The sequence below is a fragment of the Marmota monax genome, unplaced genomic scaffold (assembly GCF_021218885.2).
Source record: "Marmota monax isolate L192 unplaced genomic scaffold, Marmota_monax_Labrador192_F-V1.1 WCK01_AAM20220418_F8-fsc00003, whole genome shotgun sequence".
NCBI classification, from domain to species: domain Eukaryota; kingdom Metazoa; phylum Chordata; class Mammalia; order Rodentia; family Sciuridae; genus Marmota; species Marmota monax.
Window position 1 is genome coordinate 25,785,124 of NW_026694084.1, and position 27,619 is coordinate 25,812,742.

The 27,619-nt window shown below is 40.9% G+C and overlaps 1 protein-coding gene across 1 annotated transcript in view; it reads left to right on the forward strand.

The window, feature by feature from the left end:
* Deptor (DEP domain containing MTOR interacting protein) overlaps positions 1 to 24,699 on the forward strand; it is a 136,031-nt gene extending 111,332 nt beyond the window's left edge. The window contains exon 9 of the mRNA XM_046464978.2: positions 23,932 to 24,699. Within this exon, the coding sequence (XP_046320934.1) occupies positions 23,932 to 24,060 (129 nt within the window). The 3' untranslated portion in view covers positions 24,061 to 24,699. The remainder of the gene's footprint in view (positions 1 to 23,931) is intronic.
* The last annotated feature ends 2,920 nt before the right edge of the window (positions 24,700 to 27,619 follow it).

Below are 27,619 nucleotides of genomic sequence, written 5' to 3' on the forward strand. Positions count from 1 at the left end.
TCCCCACATTTCTATTCCTCACCTCGTCTTGAGAGCCACCATCACACTCTGCTGGATATAGGGACACAGGCTCTGCCTGACTAGCTTCATCTTGGCCATTGGTAGCCCTGTCCCCACATGCCATTTTCCACTTCCAGAAATGTCCAGGAGCATCTCTGCTTCTCCTGGCCATCCTCTCATTCTTTTCATCTGGCCCATCTCTTCCCCACTCTCTTCAGGCCCATGTCCACCTTCACCTAGAGCTTGAGACTCAAGTGTGTTATTGCCACTAGGTCATGTGATGGATAGTCCAGACTTCAGTGTCAGACTCCTGGGTTTGAGTCCCAGCTTCACCACTTTTTCTTAGTAACAAGGATAGTTGCTTAAAGTCTGAGCCTCAAATTCTTCATCTCCAAAAGGGGGCTTATAAAAGTCATGAGCAAATGTAATTTGTGTTCTAGACCTTGGGACCATGTAATATGGGTCATGCTAAACAGACCAGAGCAGAATATCTGGTGTCTCTTCTTCTAATCCTACCAGGGCTCCTGCTTTATGACCTCATTAACATTAATTACTTCCTTATTCTAAATACAGTTGCACTGGGGATTGGGGTGTCAATATATGAATAGAGGGGTAGGGTGAGGGGAGCACCCCATTCAGTCCATAGCATTGACCAATCCAAGCATCTTGGGGATTAAAGACAAGCACAGTTGTGTCTTTATCTACTAGGATGAGGCAGGTGGCTCAGAAGATTCTATAGTCTCAGACTATATATCTGTTTTTATTAAGTTATGAGTGACAAAAATCCTTCAAAAGACATAAAATCCTTCAACATATATAGTTACTATTGTCATGTAAAAGCTGGAAAGAAAGCAGCCTGTGGCTGAATTGTGTCTCTGTGATTTTGATCACCTATTTTGTTTTTCACTGTTTTCCATCTTCCATTTCCAAGGTCACTTCATGGTCTAACATAACTGCTGACATGATAGTGATTAGGTTTGCATTCTAGCCACTCTGAAGGGAAGAAAGGAAGCAGAGGGCACTGCCCCTCATTTAAAAATACTTCCTGGGAGTTGCACATACTACTTCTTTTAGATCCCACTGGCTAGAGTATAACCACACATGGCTTGGATGCAAGAAAATATGGGGAATGGACATTTTATTTTGAGTGGCTGTTGCAAATTCACGTTGTACTTTAATTGGGGACCATCCTCCAGTCCTAACCCCTAGTGCCTCAGAAGTTGAGTTGACTTTATTTGGAAACAGGGACTGAGGTAAAGTTAAGATGAGGTTATTAGAGTGACCCCAATCTAATATGACTTGTGTCCTTATAAGAATAGGAAACTAGACGTAGGGACAGATGCACAAAAAGACGATGTGAAAACCCCCAGGGAGAAGATGTCCACATAACAGGAGCGATGGAGCTACATGCTAAGGAATGCCAAGGATCGCTTACAAACTTAAAAACAAAACCTGGACAACCCAAGGAAGGACTCAATTCTAGAGCCATCAGAGAGAGCAAGGTGACACCTTGATTTCACACTTCTAGCATCCAGAGCTGTGAGACCAAATATTCTTGTTATTCTAAGCCAACCAATTTGGGGGACTTTGTTACAGGAACCCTAGGAAATAAATACAGTTGCCATGTCCAGAAAAAATGGGGGTTCTATTAATAAAGGATAGTGGATATTGGGGGACAACTAATAATTTCTGTCATGACCTCCCCCCCAAAAAAACCCTGCACAAATATCCTACAACACATATTTACTGAGTGCCTACCACACGTGATGCCCTATGGCAGGCACAGGGGATTCAGTAGGGAGCAAAGGCAGCAAGGTTCCTGCCTTTGGGGCTTCAGGTTTAGTGATGAGGCAGCTATTAATGACCTGCAAATATCTATTACACACAAATATTTAGTTATAAACTGTGGAACATGTATTTGAAAGGAACATTCCTGAAGGCAAGGCTTCGGTTCCTACATTACAGATTTTTGCGTACTTACACATTTCATCCATTGTCAGAGTTCCACAGTGACGACTCGGAAACAGGCATCGAGTCTGTCCTTTTGCCTTTAGCTTCAGAATCCCTTAATTCGACCCACCATACTTTGTGCCAGATGAAATGATATTATCATTGGTATTACTGTTAGAACTCGGGGTCCTCCAGAAGAGCCTCTAAGAGAAAGTGAAATGACGGAAACTGAAGTGGGAACATTGGTTTGCCACAAGGTCAGATCCCTGGAACAGATATTCTGGGTATTGAGTTGATTGAAGGCTTTGTTTTGCACATTCCTGAACCTCCTCCACTCTCTTCCATCTCAATAAATAACATCAACATCCACCCAGTTGCCTGGGCCAGAAATCTAGAAATCAGCCATGCTTTTCTCTATTTCCTCTAGTTTAAGATGCTTCTAAAATGTATCTTGAGCGAACGAGTCTCATTTTTGTTTTCTAAAAGGATTTGAGCATGTCAGCAGATATTCAGTTAATATAACAGATACAAAAGTCACAGATGCCACTGAACCTATATACATTACTAAAAAGGTATTTTTTTTTTCATTTAATGATTGGGAACATATTCTCCTCTTTCAGTAGGTTTAAAATGGATAACTGATAAAAGCTCTAAGATATATTAAAGCAATACTTGCTGAGTGATATGACACACCAAGCACCATGCTAGGTATATTATATCTGTCTTACCATTTAAGATAATAATCAGCAGACATAGTTATTGTCTCCATTTTTACAGATGGAAAAAAAATAAGATTCAGAGAGGCTAAGAAATTCACATAAGGTCAAGACTTGAATATGAATTCATGTATGCTGGGAACTTGATCCTGTGCTTTGGAATTGTTATTGCTCATGTATGGAGCTGATTATCTCAAATGAAGGCATAGGCCAGAAGTTCCCTTTGTATTGTAGGGATTTAGATAATCTTGTAGCCTGAGCATAATATTACACTGGGGGCCACTCTACATGGGCTCATGCTGTAAAGCCATATTCTCCAAGAATATAATACCAATAGATGGCATTTTGAGGAAGTGATAAGTTCATATCAATAAAATTTTTTAAAACTGAAAGTGTTGTGTTTTGGAAACAAGGAAGAACATATACATGTCTCTGAATTTTCTGTACCCCAAGGATTTGAGCAGCTCAAAACAGTTCACCTTTAGGATACATTTGAAAAATCAACATTTTAGCAGATCTCCTGAATGAATATTTGCTGTTGATCTGATCTAAAAGCCTGAACCCTAGCCTCCCAGGAGACCATGTGTAGATCCTGATGACGCGATTGTAGAGAGCCTTAAGCAAAGTTTGGACTCAGCATCAGCAGACACTTTGTTCCACTCAGGACTTAGCATCTGTTTTTTCCTTACTCTGCTCTATGTGACAGTGGCTCACGTTCTTACTCAGGTTGAATTCCATAGTTAAGGCTTTTTTTCCTTTTGCCCCAAGGCTTCATTTTCTTCCCCGTCCATCCTCTAGCACAACATACTTCTCCCACCAGCACCGTTGTGGAATGAGACGTCAGCATGTACAAAAAGCCTCCAGACTGGCAGGGCCTCAAGGATGTCCCAAATCCCACAGGGCTGGTCTTCTGAGACCACTTTCCAACCAACTTGATTTTTAGGAAGTAAAGGCAGCATTGACAATGTGTAATGGGCATTAGCTCAGCTTTTGATTTTGACGCAAATCTAGTGTTTTACATTGAAGAGCTTTACAAAAAGAACTATCATAGGGTAAAGATATCTTTGCCAAAAATGTTTGAAATCCACCCATAAATAAATGGTTTTGGAGTTTCCAAAGCATTATTTCCACTACTAATAATCAGAAAACTTAAAGAGTTGGGAAGGTTCCTTTGATTCTTTTTTTTGGGGGGGGCGGGGTAGGGGCAGGGATGGGGGTTGAATTCAAGGGTGCTTAACCATTGAGCCACATCCCCAGCCCTTTTTTATATTTTATTTAGAGAGGGTCTCGCTGAATAGCTTAGGGCCTCACTAAGTTGCTGAGGCTGGCTTTGAACTCGTGATCCTCCTACCTCTGGAGCTGCTGGTATTACATGTGTGTGTTAGCATGCCCGGAAGATTCCTCTGATTTTTAACATTATTTGGAGATCATGTGCCTCTTTGAGGATCTGATGATAGTTATAGACCTTAATCCCAGAAAAAAAGTTGTGCACATGTGTGTGTTACATTTGCACAATTTGATATTGTGCATGGATCATACAAAAATTTATCCGGGGACCCAGGATAAGAACCTCTGGTTTGACCTCTTCAATTAACAAAAGCAAGGCCTACAGAAGTGAAATTTCTCATTAAGGGTCAAGTGAGATGAGCAGAAGTAAGATATGACCATGATGTTAAATGTGGGGGAATAGACCAACTGCTGTGGTTGTGGTCTGATGGTCACTCGTTTTATATTATTTCCAACTGTCTTCTTCCATCACAGTGATTCCAATATCTGATATGAACTGGGATGTTTTACATTTACATTATGTTCAACTGTTATAATAATAATAGTAGCGATAACAATAGTAATAATGATGCTTGCTTTTGTAAAACGTGTGTGAGGACATCACGTTTCTCATTGTAGTATCACAGCTTCGGGAAATAGAGATGAGGAAATACTACTGACTACATTTTACACATTAAAAAATGAAACCCACTGAGCTGTTCATGGCCAAGATGAGAGTCAGTGCCATGAATTGCATTTTAGGGTACTGGGCTTGATTGAATATAATCATCTTGTTTAAAGCAAGGCATAAACAAGAACAAGGATTGCCCAGACCAGGAAGGGCTTCTCATCTTTCACTATGCATCAGAATCATCTGGGAAACTCCTAAAAAGTACTCAGAGATATAGACACGGTTGGTCTGGATTGAGCCCCAGACGTCAGCTCTCTGTGTAAACTCCCAGGTGATTTTCATGCACAGCCAAGTGTAAGGATGTCTGTCCCAGATCTCTGGAGAGAGGAATACACTGCTGTTTGTTCTGCATATTGCTGGACCAGGAACTATGTTGATTTTCATGCCTCAAATTCAGATGGAAAGCGGTATTCTATGACTTGTTTATGAAATCTTTGGTGGATGTACTTTTGATGTTGGGGTATTTCCTTGCAGAGTATCAGTTACACACATTGGAAAACTTTCTAGCTCTGAATGTCAAAATTCTCATGGAGCACACCAAGCCAAGCAGCAGCCCCTAATTCCTAATAACAGTCTCTAGAGCCAAATATTGCTCATGCCTTCATCCTGGTTGCTTTGAATCATCACAGCTGGGCCATGTGGCATTTAGGAAGCCGAGCCTGCCCCAACTAGCAGTGTAAAACACAGTTCACATCTCAGGCACTGTACCTAGGGAGGCTGCCAATGAGCAGCTGTGGTCTTGTACCCTGGGAAGGTTCTACTGTGTCCTGTTTTTGTTTTGTTTTAAGAAGCAGAGCCTTTGTGAAGAAAAGAAAAATATACTTCCTAAGGAAAGCTTAGGACTAATTTGAGGAGGTCAGTGTTATTTATTCATATATGCTCTGGGTCTTTTAAAGTGAGGATGTTCCTCCACAAAATACGGGTAAATATTTACTTTCCCCACATGTGTCAACACCTAGTCCTATACCCTCTCAGTGTTGGCAAGAGTTTGTGCAGACTGGTAGAAAGTTCACAGCTCAAGGTTTTAAATGGGGCTCACTTTTGGGGCAGGGAAAGTGTAGGATGTCAGCCATCTGGATAAGGAGTGTCCACAGAGCCCTCTGCATCTCAGGATAAAGCTACATTTGTGACAGCCACGTGTGGACAGCTGTGTAATCACTGCAGACGAAACAGGACCTTAACTATACTGTGTTCTGGGCAGGGTAGCCACCTGCACATGTCCACCCTGGGGTTAATGGGATTCAATTCTGCTTTCTAAAACCTGAGTAATCAACACCAGGCACCTATCTTAACTTTGTAAGCCCAGAGGTACCTGACTGTCCCTGCCTAGACCAGGCCTGGAGAGGCTGTGGCCCACATGTGGAGAGAGGTCAGCTCTCTTAGGATTTTTAAGTCTTGTGGATATAGCATATAAATGGAGAGAAATAACTGGAAGAAAAGGTCATGTTTGGATTTCAAGGCAGTGATGCTGCTTTGATACAGTAGTGGTGGGTATGTGCCATTAAACGTTTGCCCTTATGATTGGATGTGCAGCAGGGAAAGTGGTCTCTGTGATGACCACGGACTCTGGGTGATAATGATGTGTGGTGTGGCCTCTTTGGTTCTATAAATGTACCTCTTAAGTGGAAGATGTTGATAATGGGAGAGGCTATGCATGGAGGATTATGGGCAAGGGGATATGGGTCTGTGCTTTCCTCCCGATTTTTCTGTGAACCTATAACTCCTCAAAAATTAGTCTACTTAAAATCATGTTTGTTAAAATCATGATTCAGTGCTCTATTTTGCATCTGTCCATTCCCTACTGTTTCACCCTTCACCTTTGTGTCAGTGATTGGAAGTCAGCTGACTGTCCACCCCAAGCTCTCTCAAAGCTCCTCGCCCATACTCCGTCTCTTCCTGGACACTGCAGCAGCACATCTCATTAGCATGGTCATGTTTCCAAGCCCCTCCTTAATGTTGCATCTCCTATTAATCCCCTTCCCCATGTCTGTCCTTACCATCATTATTCTCCTGGCCAGCCAGGTTTGATTCCTGGAATTCTCTTGTGTCCTCAGCCTGCATCCTCCTTTGTCAGCTGTGCCCGTGCAGGTGAGCTTCCATTTTTATGCCCCCTTTAGTCTTCAGCCTGGGTGACATGTTCCTTTTGACACTTATTTTAGTGGGTCTGAGCTTTTCTTAGCAGAGGCAGCAGGTGATATGAACAGCTGAATATAGAGTGGAAGAGAATAAGAGCAAGTTGGAAGCTACCAGCACTTCTGCATTTATCTCTCACCTCAGAGAAGAGTGACCTCAAGTTATAATCCATCAGCCTCTCTGCATCTGCTTAGGAACTTCCCTTTTTATAATACTTCTTCCATATGCCCTTAGTCCCCAGAAAGCACCTGGGTTGCTTTTGGTTCCCATACCTTCATTCTGCAAATTCTTCTTTCTAGGTGACACTAACTTTCATTCCTGAAGGTTGTAGAGTAGGTTTACAAGGGAAGCTAGTGTCAAAATGTCTGGAAGACTCCGGCCTCATCAGCTGATGGGATTTTGGAAGCCACTGGTCAGTGGTACCATCAGTTGGGGAGAAGAATTGGATGTGGAATGGTAGAGACTAGGGACAGGCACCCTCATGTCCACCCTTCACTGCCATGAACCACAGTAGCCATGAGCAATGGTAGCTGTTTCACTTCCACCTTCCAGATATTGTGCACAGTTCTCTTGTGGCCAACTTGAACCTGGAACTTCACAGGAAAGGGAATCTAGGACATGTAGTTCTAGATTAGCTAAGTTGATACCACAAAACTCCACCCTTTTATTTATATTCATGTTCTTCTGCTGCAACACATAACTAAATCAGGGTCACTCCAGGTGAATTTGGGTTGGCACGAAATAATTACACACAGACAGAAAATACCCTTTTCTTTGGGTTCTGTGATGGCTCTCAACCTTAGGGATCCATTGGAAAAGAGAAGCAGCACACCTCAAACCCTGATTTTATTGGAGGAGGCTCTTTGGAAGACCAATCCATCCATATAAGGCAGAGGGGTAATGTTAGAAGGGGTAGCCCACTCCCACTGGGTAAAGTCCACTTCCAAAGCTTTGCTCCTCTAGAGGCTCAGCGGAGATGGGGATCCACCTGCTTCCATCGCTCAAACCTAGGGGGAGCTCAGCTCCTATGTGGCAACTCCTGACATTCTTCAGTCCAGAAAATGATCAGTACAGGAGGAAGGGGTGGAGAGAGTGAATGAGGCTCATCCAGAGAGCAGCGGTGAGGATGCTCTGTTAAAGGAAGTTGACAGCTTTCCTTGAGCATCAGAGCATCAGAGATGGAATTCTACATCCAGAGTGAGGCTGCTTCCATGGTTGTCTCTGTGAGCTAAACCATCTCTGTCTTATTCCCTCTGGCTCTTTGAGACAGGGATACGAAAGGATGAAGTTTTGAAGAGAAGAATCATTTTCATAGTATTTTCTCTCCAGCCTCTAAAAGAACCGGTCCCAGCAAACCCTAGTTGTGTACTCGACATAGTTTACTTCAGCCACTTTGTAAGAGACAGAAGAAATATGACCAAGCTAAATGTGGCTGCCTGGAAAATTTTCTGGGAAACATTTTTGAATGTCCAAAATGTAGTTGGTTTTCCAGAGTTAGACTATAAATTAATCGCTTTCTCGCATAGAGGCTTAGTAAAGGAATTTGGTCCTGGCTAAGATTCTAGTGGTTTAGCATTTAAAGTAACTATTATAGACCTGGGAACTAGCCTAGAGGGTAGAGTGCTTATGTAACTTCATGTCTAGTGGATTCTAAAGGGGATAAAGGAAGGGACCACTTTTTGTTGTTCATTATGCTGGTTATTGTGCTAGTTGCTTACTGAGTATTGTCTCCTTTACTCTTTTCTCGCAACCCTGTGGGCTGAATATTAATTGCATATTATTGTTGAGGCTGAAAGAGTTTGAGCCAAAGCCATGGGTAGTGCAACTGAGTGTGAGAGCTAGAAGCCAAAACAGCTCAGGTTGGTCTGGCTTCAGAGCTTATGATTTCCCTATCATACCCTAGTGCCCTTCAAATGGGTTGAAATTATTTTACTTTCCTGGTCCTCAGTTTCTCCATCTTCCTGCTATATGTTACCCACTCTGCCAGAGGTTAGGTATTCTCTCTCTCTTTTTTTTAAGTTCCTTTTTTTTCTTTTTTAGTTTTATTGATTTTATTTTTATTTATTTATTTTTTTAACTATACGATGTATTTTTATTTTTTTTAGTCATACATGACAGCAGAATGTATTTTGACATATAATACATACATGGAATGTACATACACCAATCATATTGTCTATTGATTTTATTTTTTAAATACATGACAGAGGAATGCATTACAATTCTTATCACACATATAGAGTACAATTTTTTATATCTTTGTATATAGAATATGTTCACGCCAATTCATGCCTTTATACATGTACTTTTTTGTTGGGGTTTTTTTTGCATTACAATTCTTATTACACACATATACCACATTTTTTTTATATCTCTGGTAGTATATAAAGTATGTTGACATCCAGTTTGAGTCTTCATACTTGTACTTTGGATAATGATGTCCATCACATTCCACCACCCTTGCTAATCCCCTGCCCCATCCCTTTCCCTCCCACCCCTCTTCCCTATCTAGAATTCATCTAATCCTCCCATGCTCCCCCTCCCTACCCCACTGTGAATTCTCTAGGAATAGCTATTTGAGGAACTTCATTCCCCAGATTCATATAGTTCTCCGTGACTGGTGTCCAAGGCTTCTAAGAATGATATGGCCCAGATGACACACTGTCCCACACCTACTTTCAAATACTAGACAAGGCTTCACCCCCAGTATCTCACCAAATCAGCATGGAACACTTTCTTGAACCCTAAGTACAAGTTCTTGAACTGGGACAGTCCTGAAGTGGGCCAGCTTCATGGTCCTAATTATAGCCATGTAGTGGTGGAATAAGGAAGTGGTTCTAGAGCAGAAACCAGCTTGATCCTTCCTCTGTGGGCATCCGGGAAAGGATAGGTAAGAATTCTCACCACACCCAAAAAAGGATACCCTGTGCTCAATCCTATTTCAATTATTTTGTTTTTCCCATTAAAACATTACAAATTAGGTGGCAACATCCTTATGCATATCTGCAATACGCATGCCCCGCCCCCATTTTGTTCTTGACCCATATCAGAGCACAACCAACTTAGAGGAAGAATGAGAAAGGTTGACTCATTTAGAGGTTAGATCATAACACCAACACACTTCAGATTATTCCTTATGGGTGAAATAATATATGAAAAATGCCTTGTGCTTAGGAGAACAAAGTTATAACTCAATTAGTTGCCTGATGAATAACCTTAATATTCCGTATCTTGGTTAAGAGTCAGTCTTTTAAAATCTTTGGAGGGGAAAAAAAGTCTAATAATTTCTGGGTGTTAAAACAGTTAATAATAAACATTTTAAAGCCAAACAGATAACTGGGTAAAAGGTTCTTATGGAGAAAGGAATTTGGAATCAGGGAGGAAGGCTGACCTCGTTGAGCCTTGTGTTTGAATCGACGTGTGGAGGATGTGCCTCCCACTGTTGGAACCTCCCCTTAACCCACTCATAATTGCAGGGAGTTCTGAGGAGCTCTCTGTATCCAGAGTAAGCCAATTTTGTGGTGGCTATTATGGTTTAGATATGTGACATCCCCCAAAAGCTCATATGTGAGACCATGCAAGAATTTTCAAAGGTGATATGATTAGATTATGAGAGGTGTAACCTGAATGGAGGATTCATCCACTGATATGGATTAACTGGTGGTAACTGCAGACAGGGAGGGTGTGATACAGTAAATAGGTCACAGGGGTGCACCTGTGCTCCTTGTGGGGCTTATATTTTGTTCTGGAGAGTGGAGCTCACTCTCTCTGCTTCCTGGTTGTGTCCTAAGCTGCTTTCCTCAACTTTCCTTTCTGCTATGAAGTTCTGCCTCACCTGGGGCCTAGAGGCATGGAATCAGTTAAACGTTGACTGAACCTCTGAAACCATGAGCCAAAATAAACTTTTCCTCCTCTGAATTGTTCTTGTGTGTTTTATTGACGCAAAAGCTGACTAAGAGCAGCTTAGGAGTGTGAGAGTGAGATTTGATCCTAAGGTGATAGGTAACGTGCATACATTGCTTCTTTCCAGTGACTGGACCTTTCTTATGGCTTTGGGAAAGTGCCACATTGAGAATATGCTGTATTCCTTGAATGCAAGCAGGCCTTGCAAGTGGTCCTAGAACAGTCCTGGGCTGCCTGTGGGAAGTGGACATGAACTGTCAGTATGGGTCACAGATCCTCCATTTGGCTTGATCCATAACTCTAGAGAAAATCTCAGGAAAACAAAAATTTTTTTGTCTTAACTTTGAGAATCAAGTTCTACGAACTGAGCCAGCATTCCCCATCCTTGCCCCTCCTTTGGGTGTACCACAATCCCCCTGGAGTTGATTTACCCAGCTGGGCAGAGTGGAACAAGGGTAAGCCTAGATTTGACACACACCAGTGGTTGATGGGTTCAAATGGGGCAGATTCTGTGTAGGGCCAGCAGGCACTTTGAATTTCTCAATTTGAAACAAAAATGCTTTTGTGCTGCTTTGAGTTACTGTCATTGTTGTTTTATTGTGAAAGATAGTCACTCTTACGAACAGTTGGCTTTCCTTCAAGGCTAATTGTGCACTGTTCTTTGGGGACACCACATAGACATATAGCATGCTTAAAATGCATGAGGCTTAGAGAAAGACTAATTCCCTGGGGAGAGAATCCTGTGCTTGTCCAAGAGCTGGACCTCTACCTCCTCCCACACCCGTCACTCCAGCCAGTTGCATACTTGGAGAAGAGATTTATGGGGCTGAAGATACAGCTGCAAGTTTTCTTTTTCTTTCTTTCTTTTTTTTCTCCCTCCTTTTCTCCCTCAGAACAGTGTTCTGCTGTCCTGGCTGTTCTGCAAGAGACACAAACACACAACTTATTTACAACAGCAGCATCTGAAAATTCTAAGTAGTGTCCTTGATGAGTGTGAATGTTTTTATAAGCATAAAACATTCCATGGATGTAATGAATTCCTACTTACCAGCAAATCTTGAACTGGCTTATGTCTCTAATATTTTGATGAAGGACCATCTTTGAGTCTAATTACACTGTGCAACTGTTTCAGCTCTGAAACAGCTTTGTTAATGTGAATACCTTAGGGACAGGACCACGGATTCCACAGATTCTGCTCTGACCCCTCTGTTTACTTTCAAAGTATACTAATGGATTACTGTGGCTTCTAGATTCTCTGTATTTGTAGGGTTCTCTTAGACTGGAGCAAATTCTCTTTTCAGTTTTTAAACATGCTTCATCTGGGGGTTGGGGCTATAGCTCAGTGGTGGAGTGCCTGCTTCACCTGTGTGAGGCACCGGGTTCTATCCTCAGTACCACATAAAAATAAATAAATAAAGATATTTAAAAATAAAATTCTTCATCTGAATGAGGGAGGCCATCACTTGACAAGTATGTATTTCCCAAACTAGAATCCAGACTGGCTTTCCTGAATAAGAAGCCTTGCCTTCAACAGTTTGCTTTCACTGGGCTATATGGTGGAAGAAGGATTGCGTAAGAAGAGGAATAAAAGAGAAAAGCCAACATTTATTTAATATTTACTGGTATTAAACACTGAGATTAATACTTAATCAGATTTGATCCTATTAATAAACTTGATCCTTATTTTACAGATGAGTAAAGTAGAATTCAGAGTTTTCAACTTGCTCACAGTCACAAAACTAGTAACTTATCAAGGTAGGGGTTAAAATGAAAATGTTATTGAACTATGTAAAAATGTACAAAGTATTTAAGTACATCTACAGTTATTACAAACTGAATTGCTAATGTAACCACTACCAAGGAATTCTAAATCATGGACTAGTTATCTATTTTTGAAGTCTTTATAAATTAGTATGGTATTGTGTACAATATGGGAGCAGAATTGCTGATCATAGGCTATACATATGTATTACATATGTCTAGAGTGACCTTCTGTGTAATTGCTCTATCCTTTATTGTAAATGGGACAGAACAGTCTTAACTGTTTTTGTGTAATTGCCAATTTATCCCTTGAATTCTGTGAATTTTGCTGTGTGGTTTATGAGACTTTTTTTAGGTACATAAGTGTTTTCATTTTTTTTTAATCTTCCTGATAAAGGTTTAAACCTTTGATCACTATAAAATGTTTCTCTTTTCTATAGTGCTGTTTTGGTCTTAAGTCCAATGCACATGTATGAGGATCAGTTACTAGACTTTTAGTCCTGTCACTTTCTGCCGACAGCTACGCTACACTGTCTTAAGGGAAGAGAGCTTTGTAATATGTCTTTTTGCTTTGTTTGTTCATAAACCTAAAATGCATTAAGTGCACGAAAGAAACTCTGATCTCATGTTCTTCCATTTGCATGGCTCTGAAACTTCAGTTTACGTATCTAAGAATAACATTTCCTTTACAAATTTAATAGAAACAAATGCCTGGCCTAGTTCTTGGCACATAAGTATTTAATAAACCAAAGGCACTGTTAATAGTAAACATGTTGTTCAATCACCATTTTCTTTTCCACATAGAGCATTAGAGCTAAAATGTACTTTAAATTTTCTAAAAAAGTTTTCTTTTTTTTTCTATCTAATTTATCAGATGAAGAACTAATATCCAGAGAAGGGAAATAGCATGCTCCATAAATCAGTTTATTGGGTGTAGAGTTGAGATTAGAATTTATCTCCTGACTCTGGCTTCTGCGCTACTTTTCTTTTACCCTGTGCTTGAGGATCCTTGGAGAATCCCTCATCAGAAAGAGAGGGAGGAAGGAGAGAATGAGAATATCCCCAGGGATAAACTTCTTAGGAAATTGATTTTTGCTGTGGATAAACCAAGTTTTAGAGGCACGTAAAGGGTGTTTATTATCAAGCATGGTGACATCTATGCTGTGTAGATCATGTTATACCCAATTTCTCACCCACCTACTCAAGACAGTTGATATATTTAATCTTTTGCTCTTTTGTTTCTATTATGAAGCAGCAATCACCACAACAGCAAAAAAGCATTGTGAGTGGAATTGTTCATGCTGGGTGAAGGCAGAGATTAGGTAATATAATCGATTGTTATGACAAATGATGTGGTTTAGGGAACTTGCTGGCTGAATTATATGTAGCATTGCCACCAAAGATGATTATATCCCCCTCTATTCCTCTAGAATCTTTAAACTCTTTATCCAGGAATCATTAATATTCACCTCATTGTTGCATCCTGGTTAATTCTAGCAGAGGAGAAGAGCTGCCAACAGTGAGAAGGACCTTCCTCCTCCTCCTTCAGGTTGTGAGGAAACACGGTTATCTGAACAGTCTTTGGAGATAAGATGGCACATAACCCTACTGGATCTGACTTACGTTTGCCTGAGTTATTGTTTTCTTTTATTTTCTCTTTCTTTATTTCTTTCTCTTTTTTTTTTTCACTAGGGATTGAACCCAAGGGCATTTAAACACCGAGCCACATCCCCAGCCCTTTGTATTTTTTGTTTTGAGACAGAGTCTTTTTGCTAAGTTACTTAATGCCGTGCTGAATTGCTGAGGCTGACCTTGAACTTGTGATCCTCCTGCCTTAGTCTCCCAAGCAGCTGGGATTACAGGCATGAGAGTTATTTTTAGGAGAATAAAAATGTCCCCTACCTGTTCTTATTTATTTTCTTCTCTGTATAAGGATGATGGTGGTAATAATGATGACCATGAAATGAGCAGTGTTCCATATTCAGGGATAGTAGAAGGAAAAAGCAAATGTTGTGTTCTTGAGAAATTAATTATGTCTAAGAGGCACTTAGACACCATATCAGGGTAGAGTGTTCATCCATAGGGTGTTAGTGCCAGTTTTAGGGGAGTGGCTAGCTAAGTGCAGGATGCATAGTAAACTAGGATGTAAGTCTACAAGTTCAAGGTCAGAATCCTGGCTTCACCACTTGTAGCTTCCTGAACTTGGGCCAGTGAAGTAACTTAAGTTTCCATTGTAAAATGGGAATAAAAATAATTAACTGCCTCAGGAGGGTATGCTGAGAATTTTAAATGAAATCACACACATCAAGAACTTTGGAAGAGGGCTGGGCATGGTGGTGCATGCCTGTAATCCCGGTGGCTCTGGAGGCTGAGGCAGGAGGATCACAAATTCAAAGCCAGCCTCGGAATTTAGTGAGATCCTGTCTCAAAAAATATATAAAAAATGGGCTATGGGTGTGACTCAGTTGTTAAGCACTCCTAGATTCAATCTCCAGTATTCAAAAAAAAAAAAAGCTTTGAAAGAAGGTTAGGTGTTCTTAGCTATTATAGCACTGTCCATGCTGATTGGCAAGTTGTGACCTAAGAAGTGGTCTGGGGTAAGGACTGCTGTGGTATGAATGTTTGTGTCTCCCAAATTCACATTTCACACATTGAAATCCTAGGCCCCAAGGTGATGGTATTAGGAGGTGAGACCTTTGGGAAGTTATGAGCTCATGGAGGTGGAGCATTCATGAATGCCATTATGCCCTTTTAAAAGTGTCCTGAAAGAGTGCTGTCACCCCTCCTGATATGAGGATGGGAAGGTATCATCTGCAAGGAAGCCATTGGCCCTCCCCAGTACCTCTTTGTTGGTGTGGTGATTTTAGAATTCCTGCCCTCCAGAAATGGGAGACAAATATTTGTTATTTGTAAGCTACCCTGTTTATGGTACTTGTTTTCGCCTCCCAGACAGATTAAGGTGTGGACCAAATGGCTGGGCTTTCAGAAGTGTGCATTGGAGAGGAGAGATAGTGCTTTGTGGAAATGTGTCTGCCATTGCTTTCACATTATTCAGGATCCTATTATGACAGCCACATGTATGATTTGAAGCAAAATATAAGGAAATAAGAACAATCAAAATATAACTTGTTTTTCTTTCTGAACACTAAATTTCAACATTTTTCAAATATTTCTTAATTTACTCATGACTCTATTTGCTGTGGTTTACCCCAGCCTTCTTTTCTTTTTGATGTTTTGGCCTTCAAAAGTTGCAACTTTATTCTCAGTAGGCCTGACCATAGTATTAATTTGTGACATCAACAGTTGAGATATAGCTCATAAATGTCATTAAAGGTATGTGTGGACTAACATGACAGCATGTTTTACTTTTTGTGTTGTGTTTTGGGAAACTTAGATGTTATCTCTGATTGTGGCTCTAATCTTCAGCATTTTATAGATTATTATTAGCTTTGAAGCCTAAAAGGTAGCAAAATTTGACTCAAAAAAATTTGACTCAAAAAACTGAAATGTGATTTTTTTTCTCTTGTTTGAAGTTGTCAATACTCATGGTTAAAGAATATACTGTTATAAGACAGGTGGGATAAGCATTTAAACTAATGATGTTGGAAACATTTTGACTAGATGCTTTGTAGCACTGTTTCTCAAAATGGTACCTGTTATGCTCAATGAAAATGGGAATTCTTAGAGCACACCCCTGGAGAGTCTGATTTGGTAGGTCTTGGGTGAGATCTGAGAGTCCACACTCCTCAAAGTGACTTGTATTTGCAGTGCAGTTCACAAGCTAGCATTTTATATCTGAGTGTGCTTTTTGTTTCAGCAATTGGCATTAAAAGTGACTTAGATAATGTTGATTGCACACATAGCAGGAACAGCTACCATGCAACTGCCCCCAGCCCCCCAAAGCCTTCCTTATCATTTGCTGCATTTCCTGACCTAAGAAGTGTTTAAGAGAAGATAGGCTGGATGGCTGGCAGGGTCTGATAGAACAGGGTTCCACTTTTAATGGGATCTTGATCAGGATGATCTCTATTGCACAGTAGAGCATTCTGCTTGATTGAGAATTTCAGGTTTGCTGCCTGGCATCTGGTTCCTGCTTTCTGTATCATTTAGATGGACAGGATTCCCCAACCCACTAACTAGGAACCAGCTCTTCCTGATTATTTTCTGCATCTGTTTCTGTCTTTTTTATCTCTCTCTTCCTTCTGATTTTGTCTCCAAAACTTTATCTGCCTCTATCTCTCTAAACATTTTCTGTAATCTTCAGAGAAAGTCTGAAGCAGCTCACCCTTCAATCATTTCAAGATCACAAAAGAAAGAAAGAAAGAAAGAAAGAAAGAAAGAAAGAAAGAAAGAAAGAAAAACAAAAGAGGCAAAGACAAGTCAAAGTGCATTCATAAGAACGAAGCAGTGGCAGGGTGCACCATTCTGAATGGATGCAGATTCCCAGGGCAGGGAGAAGACCTTCTTGTAATTGTAGGTGCTGTGTTTCTCCCCAGCCTCGCTCCCACTTTGGATGAATCAAGTTGAGTAATTGTGGGACTTCAGCCATGTAAGAACAAATGTGCAGTTGCACAATCCCTTGGGAACTCAGCCTGTCCAGAGGGTTATCATCCATCTGCCAGGACTGGCGCAGGGAGAGGAATTAGAGGCAAGATTATTTAGTTGATTTGGCTTCCTATCAGGAGGAAGGCTGGAGTTCTGCCTAGGTATTTGTTCCAACCTGATCACACCCTGAAATGCGCTTAGTCCTGCCTTCTTCTTGTTAACTCTTACAAGGCCCACTCAATTCCTTAGACTTTTCTCCACTGCCTGCTTGCTCAGAGACATTTCTTTCCTAGGCTTACTGTGACAGACGAAGGTGTTGTTCTTCTTTTCATTGATGATAACATGTTTCATGTCGCTTCATTTAAAAGTTAGCAGATGGGAAAGACTGGATCCTAAACTTTGCCAGGTATGGTAGCAAACACCTGTAATCCCAGCTATTCTGAAAGCTGAGGCAGGAGGACCCCACATTTGAAGCCATCCTGAGCAATTTAGTGAAATTCTGTCTCAAAATAAAAAATAAAAATGGCTGGAGATATAACTTCAGTGGTAGAACACTTGCCCAGCATGCCCGTGAGGCCCTGGACTCAATCCTCTGCAGCACACACACTCCTGGGAGATGAGTTACAGAGCCGCTGCACAAACTCATGATTGATCGCTTTTCTAAGAATTGGGGAAATGAAAGAACTGCAGCCCAATCTTTGAAAATAGACATGATAAAGATGATTATAAGGAAAAGTGTTCTGAACACGCTTGAATTCTCATCTAAGCCCTCCAGCCCAGGTAGGGGGTAATATGTTCCCCAGGTGGGCCAATTCAGAGGCACCTGTTCTCTGTATTTGGGTCTGTTTGCTTTTTAATACAGAGAAGTCATTTCCCCCCAAGCTGTGTACTTCCTGTGGTTACTCATAATGCATGTTAATTTGCAAAATATAGTGTACCATGGATGCTAATTGGAGGTCCATTATGACTGAATACCTTACACTGTAAGACTGCAGTTCTAGATCATTTTGTACATTTTTAGTAACAGGACATTGGAACTGCAGGAACCACAGTGTTGAGAACACTTGGGGAGAGATGACGTCTTTCTAAAATCTAATTCTAAAAATACTACCTTGAATATAAGCATGATAAAGGTTTTGAAGCCTTTTTTTCTTCCTTTAAGGAAAATTGTGAAATAAGTGTCTAACTCTACATATTGTTGAGAATGACAAATGACACACATGGCAACCCAGTCTTAACTGAATAAAAACCTTCTTAAAAAGTTGAAAGATCCTAAACATCAAAACTATAAGAGATTTGAGTGGATCTACAACTATTTAACAGTTAAAGAGAAAAAAATACCTATCTTCCACTCTTCTCTGCATTCCTCAGAATTCACGTGTACATACTGTACTTCATAAATTTGTATCTGTGTAATGCTGTGGATTCATATGGAAATTAAATTCCAGATGTGGCACTTAGCTGTGTGACCTTGAGCAAGTAACTTGACCTCCCTGACATTCAGTTTGCTCACAAGGATTGTATTGGGAATTATGGGTTGCCAATGAGAGATACCAGCTATGATAAGAAAAAAAAAAGAACTGATTAGAAGGATATCAAGTACATAAAACAATCAAAGGCAAATCTAGAGAACCACAATTGATAAGCAAGGGACAGGAATAGAGATGACCTGGAGACCTAAGAACCAATGCAAATGAAGTTTGTCTTTAGTGTTACATCCAGATTCAGTGCTTCGGGGAGAGTGAGTGTGAATGGCCAAGCTTGAGTTAGGTGACCCCATGAATGAGGGAGGTGACAGGGTACCTTGGTTGACATTCCTATCCATATTGCCCACAGCAGAGACAGAGGGAAGGTGATTTCTGAAAAAGATATCAAGCTGATTTTAGGATGACAGCTGAGTGTCTGGCCAGAACCTAACATATGTCACTACATGGTTGTTAGGAAATTTCTTTCTTTCTTTTTCTTTTTTTTTTTTTTTTTTGGTTTGTTTGTTTGGTACTGGGAATTGAATCAAGGAGCATTCAACCACTGATCCACATCCCCAGCCCTTTTTATTTTGAGACAGTCTTGCCAAGTTGCTTAGGGCTTTGCTAAGTTGCTGAGACTGGCTTTGAGCTTCCTGTGATCTTCCTGCTTCAGCTTCCAAGCCACTGAGATTACAGGTGTGTACCAATGCGCCCGGCCAGGAAGATTTTTTATTAAGTATTTAAAGTACCTGGATTGGTGCTTGGAAAAGAATATGTTTTATTCTCCCGTCTCGTGTGTGTGTGTGTGTGTGTGTGTGTATTGCTGGGGGGATTGAACCCAGGGCCTCATGTATACTAGGCACTTATTCTACCACAGAGCTATATTCCCATCCCCAAAGACAGGTTTCCAGTCAATGGACAGACTTTACTGAAAAGTTGCCCTCAATTTTGAAAGGACCCTACCTGTGATATTCTGCTTCTCCAACTAAATTGTGAGCTTCATGAAAGCAAGGACTCTGGTGGTTAAATCTTTTTTTTTTTTTTTAAGTTCTTCACACTCACTTTGGTTCAAGATGTCTTAGCCTTGTCCCCTTGGCGGCAGAGGTCTCCCCTTGATTGTTATACTCCCAGAGGTGTACCCAGGTGTTGGCACAGGTAAAGAGGATTGTGGGGTATGAGCTTTTCACAGGGCATTTGTTCTAACCCCCTATTGCCCCTGCTACTTTGCAAGGGAGTGAGAATGTCTAATTGCCCAGTCTTATTGCCTTATTTTATGAGAAAGCAAATAAGTCACACTTTGGTATTTGAGAAATGTGCCTATGTGTGCACATGCATACAAACCAAAACCAAGAAATGATCCTCTCCCTTTGCCTAAAATTAAATTTAATTCAAGCCACCACTCACCAAGATTTATGATGTCCAGATCATAAATAAAATTATAAATAAAAAGAAATCCCTTACCCATTAGCAATCACCCCCATGTCCTACCCCTGTTCTCCAGCCCTCTGCAACCCATAGGACTCAGCCATTCTAAACATTTCCTACAGATGGCTCCTCTGAAGTAGTCACTGGAGGCATGACTATGGGGAATATATTTTGTATCTGGCAAGTGGAGTCCTCTCTCTCTGGGCTGTTGTGACTGGCTTCTTTCACTTCGTATGTTTTCTAAGCTCATCCGTGTTACAGCGTGTGGTTTGTTCCATTTTATGGCTGGATAACATCCCATTGCATGGATACTCCACATTTCATTTCTCCTTCAGTTCTTGAAGCTTCAAGCCGCTGTCTCTTTGGCTTCTTTTCTTTGCTGGTTCCAGATAGGGGATTTCAAACTCAAACGCCCATCAGCTAAGCATAAGTTAGGAAGTAGAAATTACGGTGGCAAACGAGAGGGTGGCGTATGCCCCATTGAGAAGGGGCTGCCCTTACTCAGCCCCTGTCCAGTGGCCATCCAGGCATGGTGTGATCAGGTCTTCTCCTTGTCCAAGAGAGGCCCCAATCTGGATTTTATATGAAGAATTTCTATTTTTTTTTGTTGTTGTTGGTCAATTAAAACAAACTATAGACAAAACCCAGTGTGGTGATGACTCATTCTGAATGTGACCCTATGTCATGCAGAGACACATTTAATCTTGGGGAACCTGTGAAGGGTGAGCTGGAGCTGGACTTCCTGGAAACTCTTGCCTTCAAAGTGATTGGATTATTTGGCAATACAAAGAGGGAAGAAGAATCAAGCTCTAAAGACCAACTCTCTGGTAATGGAGGGGATGAAATTCCTCCCATTCTTTGGCTGGAGAGTCTGCTCTGCAGAAGGAAAAAACCCAAAAAAACAAAAACAAAAACAAATCCCAGGCTAATGCCTATGTGAAATTAGAGCTAAATTGTCCTGTGCATTACTGTGACCCACTTGGGGAGGAATTACGACCTGCTGCATGACCTCCAATATGACTCTGACCATGACCATGATTGACAATTGCTGATTTTATATAAGACATGTCCTGAATCCAAGAGGAAAGACTAATGAAAAGGAACAGGAAAACTGGTGATCATGGGGTGGTGTTGGGCAGGTGAAACACCTTAGTGATGTAAATTGGGGAGTAGAAAATCCAAGAAGAAATAGCAACTGTTCACTGAGTAAATAAACAGTCTGCTTATGACCTTCCACTTTCTATTCTGTTTTGTATGTGACCTTGAAGGGAGTGTTTTTAAGGAAAAAAAATGAATAGAACCCAGCACTACTGTATTGCTTGGTGTTAAGGAAGAGGTTTTAAGTGCATTCTCTAATCTGAACCTGTGAAGATAAGCATGTTTACCTAACTCTTTTAAAAATAAGACATATCATATTATTGTTTGGATGTGAAGTGTCCCAAAAAACTCATGTGTGAAGCAATGCTAGAAGATCTGGAGGAGAAATGATTGAGGAGGAATTAGTCCCTGATGGGATTAACTGGGTGTTGGCTTGAGGCAGGTGGTGTATGGTTGGAGGAAATGTTTCACTGCAGGTGTGGTTATGGGAGATATATTTTGTATCTAGCAGGTGGAGTCCTCTCTCTCTCTGCTTTCTGATCATCAAGTGAGCTGGTTTCGTCTGCCACAATCTTCCACCATGATAACTGCCTTTACCTTGAGCCCCTAGGAATGGAGTCTGCTGTCTGTGGATTTGGACTTCTGAAACCATGAGCCCCTAAATAAAACTTTCCTTCCCTAAAATTGTTCTGGTAAGACCTTTTAGTCACAGCAATGAAAAAATGACTAAAACATATCATGAGACATAGAAGAACAGAAGTGATTTGATTAATGTCATCCATCAAAGGGGCCAAGGATGTCAATCTATTGTTGGATTCTAAATCCCACATCTTTTCTGCAGAGGCAGAACTGACCTTTTAATACTTTCAAACTTGGTGTACCTAAGTAGTAGGTATAGATTGTTTGGGACTTAATATAATGTTTAAATTTAAATTTAAATTATCCACTGTTATTGTTTAGATGTGAGGTGTCCTGTCACCCCGCTCCCCCTCAAAGCTCATGGGTGAGACAACACAAGAAGGTTTAGAGGTGAAATGATTGGATTATGAGCTTTAACCTAATTGGTGGGTCAGTCCCACAATAGGTATTAACTAAGAGGTGACTAGGGTTGGTGGGGTGTGTCTGGAGGAGGTGGGTCATTGGGCATGCCTTTGGGGTATATATTTTGTGATGTGGAGCAGAGCTCTCGACTTCCTGGTGACCATGACTGAGCCTCTTTCCTCCACGTCTCTTCCACCATGATGTCCTGCCTTATCTTGGGCCCTGAGGAATGGAGTCAGCCACCTGTGGACAGAGACTTCTGAAACCATGAGCCCCAAATAAACTTTCCCTCCTCTAATTTTCTTGTCAGATCTTTGGTCACAGCCATGAAAAAACTGACTACAACACCCACTCAGAAAACACCTAAAGGGAAATGGTAGTTTCAGAATGTTTTTGTATTTTCCACATTGTTTGGCTGAATTCTTCAACACTAAATTAATTAATAACTAGTTAGGAGCAGGAACACACATTAGTTACTCAGGCCTTGTACTAACAGGAGTGGGATGATGAGAACCACAGATATGGGACTCATCACTCAATTAGTCCATCTCAGCCATCTTCCATCCTTCCTTTCCTTCTCCCTGTTTCTATCCCTTCTCCTGCTTGCTGTCTTTTCCTTCTTCCTATTTTCTTATTTTCCCAGTGAGAGGAGAGATTTATATGGAGCAAGAAGACCTTCAAACTCAATCCTAATTGTGCTGTTTTATTTATGCATTTAGTTATTCAGTTCATTCAGCACTGAATATGTATAAGTACTGCTGCTATAACAAATAAGCACAGACTTACCAAACTTAACTGATATATACAGAGTGGGCGCACATAAATGAATGGTGCTTGTCATTGTTTTGTGGTTCCCTCTCCTGCCATAGGTTACCACTCACTGTAAAAGTTAGCCTTTGTTAGCCTCATCCACTTTTCTGGGGATAGGAAGTAGGGAGATGTGTAGAATTTATCATTACAACTGGTACACTTCAGCCAGGTGTGATGGCACATGCCTGTAATCCCAGTGACTCCAGAGGCTACGGCAGGAGGATTGCAAGTTTGAGGCCAGCCTTAACTACTTAGGGACACTTTGTCTTAAAAAAAAAAGTAGGAGTGGGGTGGGGATTGGGAAAGTGGCTTTCTTGGTAAAGTGCCCCTGGGTTCCATACACAATACTGGAAAAAATGACTAGACCCCTTGACAAATGGAAGGAAGCACTAGGAAGCACTATTAATAATCATGTAGAAGCAATATTTATAAAAAAGAGAACTGTTCAGGGAACACTGGACCATAGGGTCTTCTTGTCTACTGAGTCCATATGAATAATTACAGCCATAAAAAAAAAACCACAGTGACTATAAGGAGACATTGCATCTCCACAGGTTTGGAGCACTGTAACGAAGCTTTGTGTATTTCACCTTCTTTAATTCTTGCAATAACCTTATAAGGTAGGTAACATCCCTATTTTAGAATTGAAGGAAATAAAGCTCAGAAATTTAAATAACCTAGCTTAAGGTTCTGAGTTAGGATTTAAGCCCAATTTTGTGAAACCCTAAAATAAATGCTTCTTCACCAGGCACATTATTGATGCACACCTGTAATTCCAGGAACTCAGGAGGATGAAGCATTCAGAAGACTGTAAATTGTTTGCCAGGGCAACTTAGACCCTGTCCCAATTTAAAAGGGGGTGGGCCTAGTATTGTAGCTCAGCAGTAGAGCACCCCTGGGTTCAGTCCCCAGTACTGAAAATAAATACATAAAATACATGTTTTTTTCCCATCACAATGCCAGGAAAAATGTGCCTTTTTGGAGATTGTTGAATTGGAGTTGTCAGTGGGTTTGCATGGATATTTTAAGAATGACTTACCTGTTATGGCTGCACACTATCTTCATGAAAGGTCTGTAAAAACCTTGCAGCTATAATTGATGTTCTTTCTTTTCATTGTTCCTTTAGGTCTGTCAGTTCGTCGTCTCTGTCAATGGGCTCAATGTGCTGCACGTAGACTACCGGACCGTGAGCAATCTGATTCTGACAGGCCCACGGACAATTGTCATGGAAGTCATGGAGGAGTTAGAGTGCTGAGCAGCTGTCCCTTCAGGCCTCCGGTGGCCCATGGGTGACCAGAGTGACACAATAACACAATGACAACACTTCATGTGAATGGATGGCTTTGGACATAGGAAATTTTTCTTTGTGCATACACATCCTAAAATTGAGTTTCATACACTGTTTGAATGTGGAAGAACCGGGTAACACATCTTTTTAAAAGTCAATGTGGAAAACATTTGGGAACTAGAGTTTTCCTACATGATGGAATTGCCTTATTAGATTTCTAGGTGTAGTTCTCATTCATCGTTTTTTTAAATCTTAGTTTGCAGAAAGTTGTTAAAATGTTTTTCTACCCAGAATAGCAACATGCTAAAATTCCCCTTTTAGGAGTCATTAGTTGTTACAGACTTTAAATTGTACTTTTAAGCTGGGCACAGTAGCATGTACTTGTAGTCCCAGCTACATAGGAGGCTGAGGCAGGAAGATGGCTTGAGCCCAGGGATTCCAAGGTCACAAGGCATGATCCCATCTCAAAAAACAAAAGCAACAAACAAACAAAAACTTTCACCCAAATTAGCAGGGAATTGTTTAATCGAGGGTCTAGATTTCACCAAGCTTCAAATGAAAGTGACATCCATAGGAATATGACCTGTTAACCAGCATTTCCAAAAAGGTTCTAAAGCATTGAAGTAATTAAAAGCCATTATAAAATGACAAATTTCTTAATTACTGCCTTCATATCAACTTTTAACTTAATTAGGACATTAGATTTAAAAAAAAAAAGAAAGAAACCTTGTCATGCTGTGAGCAGGTAAATAGGGAAATAATGATCTTTTACTGAGATGATTATTCTTCTTACTGAGCCTAAATCATTTGGTTCTATAAATCAGCTATAACCATGTTCTAGAATTAATCCTAAATATATTGAATGTGAATAGAAGAAGTTTGTGCATAGACGACACGTGAAGCTCAAAATCAAGCCTTCCAGCAAGGGTTTACTTTGCAAGTGTCCACTTTTAAGGTAAATATTCTAGAACTCAGCTTCTATGTGATAAAACTTGAAACTCTGAATTGCTTTCTCAAGCCCAAATTGTTACTGGCCTTGTAAGGCAACATATTCCAAGGACATGACATGTTGCTCATTAGGGGGATTATTTTCACTGAAATTGCCATCTGGGGTAGGGATTTTTCATCTTCGTTGTACATATGCACGATTCCTTTTTTGGTTTAGGAAAGAGTACATCTTGGGTCTTGGTATGTAGAGGTAGTTCCTCAAAGTGCCAAATGAGGGAGTCTGGGAATGCTAAATTCTTTTTATCATTTCCCATAAACAACAAGATTGCTTTCTTAATATGCTCTAACAAAGTAAGAGTGTTGTACCTCAGTCATTTCTTGGGGATAGGTTATCACCATACATTGGTACTAGTGGATGGGAAAACATGCTAAAGATTTTATTTATATATATATATATATATATATATATATATATATATTTTTTTTTTTTTCCTGGTAATCCAACTTTTCTAGCTGTAGTCAGAGGATAGGATTTTGAAGTAATATTGAATGTCTAGCATTAATATTGTCAATCTATATTTGAGAAAGATGATTGCCTCCACGTGTGTGTGCGTTTCTACTGCGTGTCGGGCTCTGTGCTGTGGTATTTGCTATGTATGATTTCCTTCACTCCTCATCACAGTCTTTTGAGGTAGATATCACCACCCACATTTTTCAGATGTGGAAACTAAGTCTGAGCAAGACTGAAGATGTTCTCTAAGCTCAAACAGCTGCCAAAACTACTGCATCATACAGCTTGAGTTCACACACCAGGTAGTTTCATGCTAAAGCCCGAGTTACCCCTCCCCTCCAAACTTTCCCCATTTAGGGACCTTATATTGGAAGCTCTCACATGCCAGGTGCCATGCTAAGACTTTACATGTTTGTCTTTAATGAGCTGTGAGGTCAAGGCCAGCGTTATCCCCATTGTGCACATGAGGAAACCCACTTGTAAAGAGGTTAGTCATATGCCCAAACCACACAACTAGTCAGTAGGAAAACATACTACCTGGTTTTTTTCCCCATTTTTTATTAGCTATTTATATATATATAGTAGTTGGTTACCACCTGGTTTTAACAACATTTCTTGTAGCATCTTTTAAAGATGAGTCTTAGATGCTTTGTTTCTCCAGGTCTTCATTAATTGACAAGAGAAGAAAGAACACCTTTCAAAAAATGCCATCTTCTCACCTGCTGCTTGTACATTTTACTGAGATCCCAAGGCCCACCATCTTGAACCCTGGGAAATATAACTTCCCATTAGCTAATCTGAGCACCAGAGAAGTACCTGTACTCCGTACAGCCTCCTCCTGCCAGGGAGTGGAGGCAGGCAGGCAGGCAGGGAGAACAGGTTTTCTTCTTTGGTTCTCATCACCCTCAGTTTAAAGGCCAAATGCCAGAGGGTCTCTGAAGGCCACTAGAGCTTTATGTTAGCCACTCCTCCACCCACCCCAGTGTCCTCATACATGAGTCACAGTGAATGCCCCTGTGTCCCACGTCCGCATCTCACTCTCTTCAGGGTTTGCACCTGCTGTTTCTCTTTCCTAGAATGTTCTATCTCCTTCTTTACCCAGGAATCTCTTTCTTCTTATTAGCCCACCCCTTACATATTGTCTCCTCTGAGAAGCCTTTGCCAGTTTCCTAATTCTGGCATTCATGCCCCTTCTCTGAATTCCTACAAACCTTGAGTAAGTCCCACCCCAACCCCATTATAGTACCAATGACATTCCTTTGAAATTGCTCTGCCTCCAGACTGTCTCCCAACCTAGAGGCTGAGCATCTGCAGAATAAGGATGTCTTGGTACCCAGGAGGATATCCCTTTACCTAACATAGTTCTGACACAGAGGAGAATTCCAGCTGTTTATTGTTGCCCAACAACCTCCCCCTAAATTTTTTTGCTCCCGACCCTACAGGTTGTCGGTTGGGGCGGAATTAAGCTGATGTGGCCCACCACTGCCCCACATTTGTGGTTAGTGAGCAGTTGGTGGAGGCTGCTTGATCTTGGGTGGTGCTGCAGTTTGAATCTTGAAAACCTCTGAAGACCCATGTGTTAAAGATTTGATCCCCAGAGTGATAATATTGGGACAATGGTGGAAACTTTTGAGAGGTGGAACCTTGTAGAAGGTCCTTAAGTCATAGGAGTATGTCCTTGAGAGGGACTGTGAGGCCCTAGTCCTTCCTCTTTTTCTTCCTAGCCGTCAGTTGAGCACTTTTGTTTCACCATCTACTCCTGCTGTGGTATCCTGCCTCACCATAGACCCCAAAGCAATGACCAATTGATGGCCTGGAACCTCCCAAAATGAGCTATAGTAAACCTTTTCTCTTTATAAGTTGATTATCTCAGGTATTTTGTTATACTGATGGAAAGCTAACACAGATGGTCTTATGCATATGTCTTATAGTGGGCTGGGACTGTGGGCCAAATTGCCTACATTTCCACTGCATTTGACTATTCCCCAGAACTAGCCCAGGCTGAGATTAATATACTGCAATACCTTTCTTCTACTTGCTTAGAAGTTACATAATTTCACTTCCACA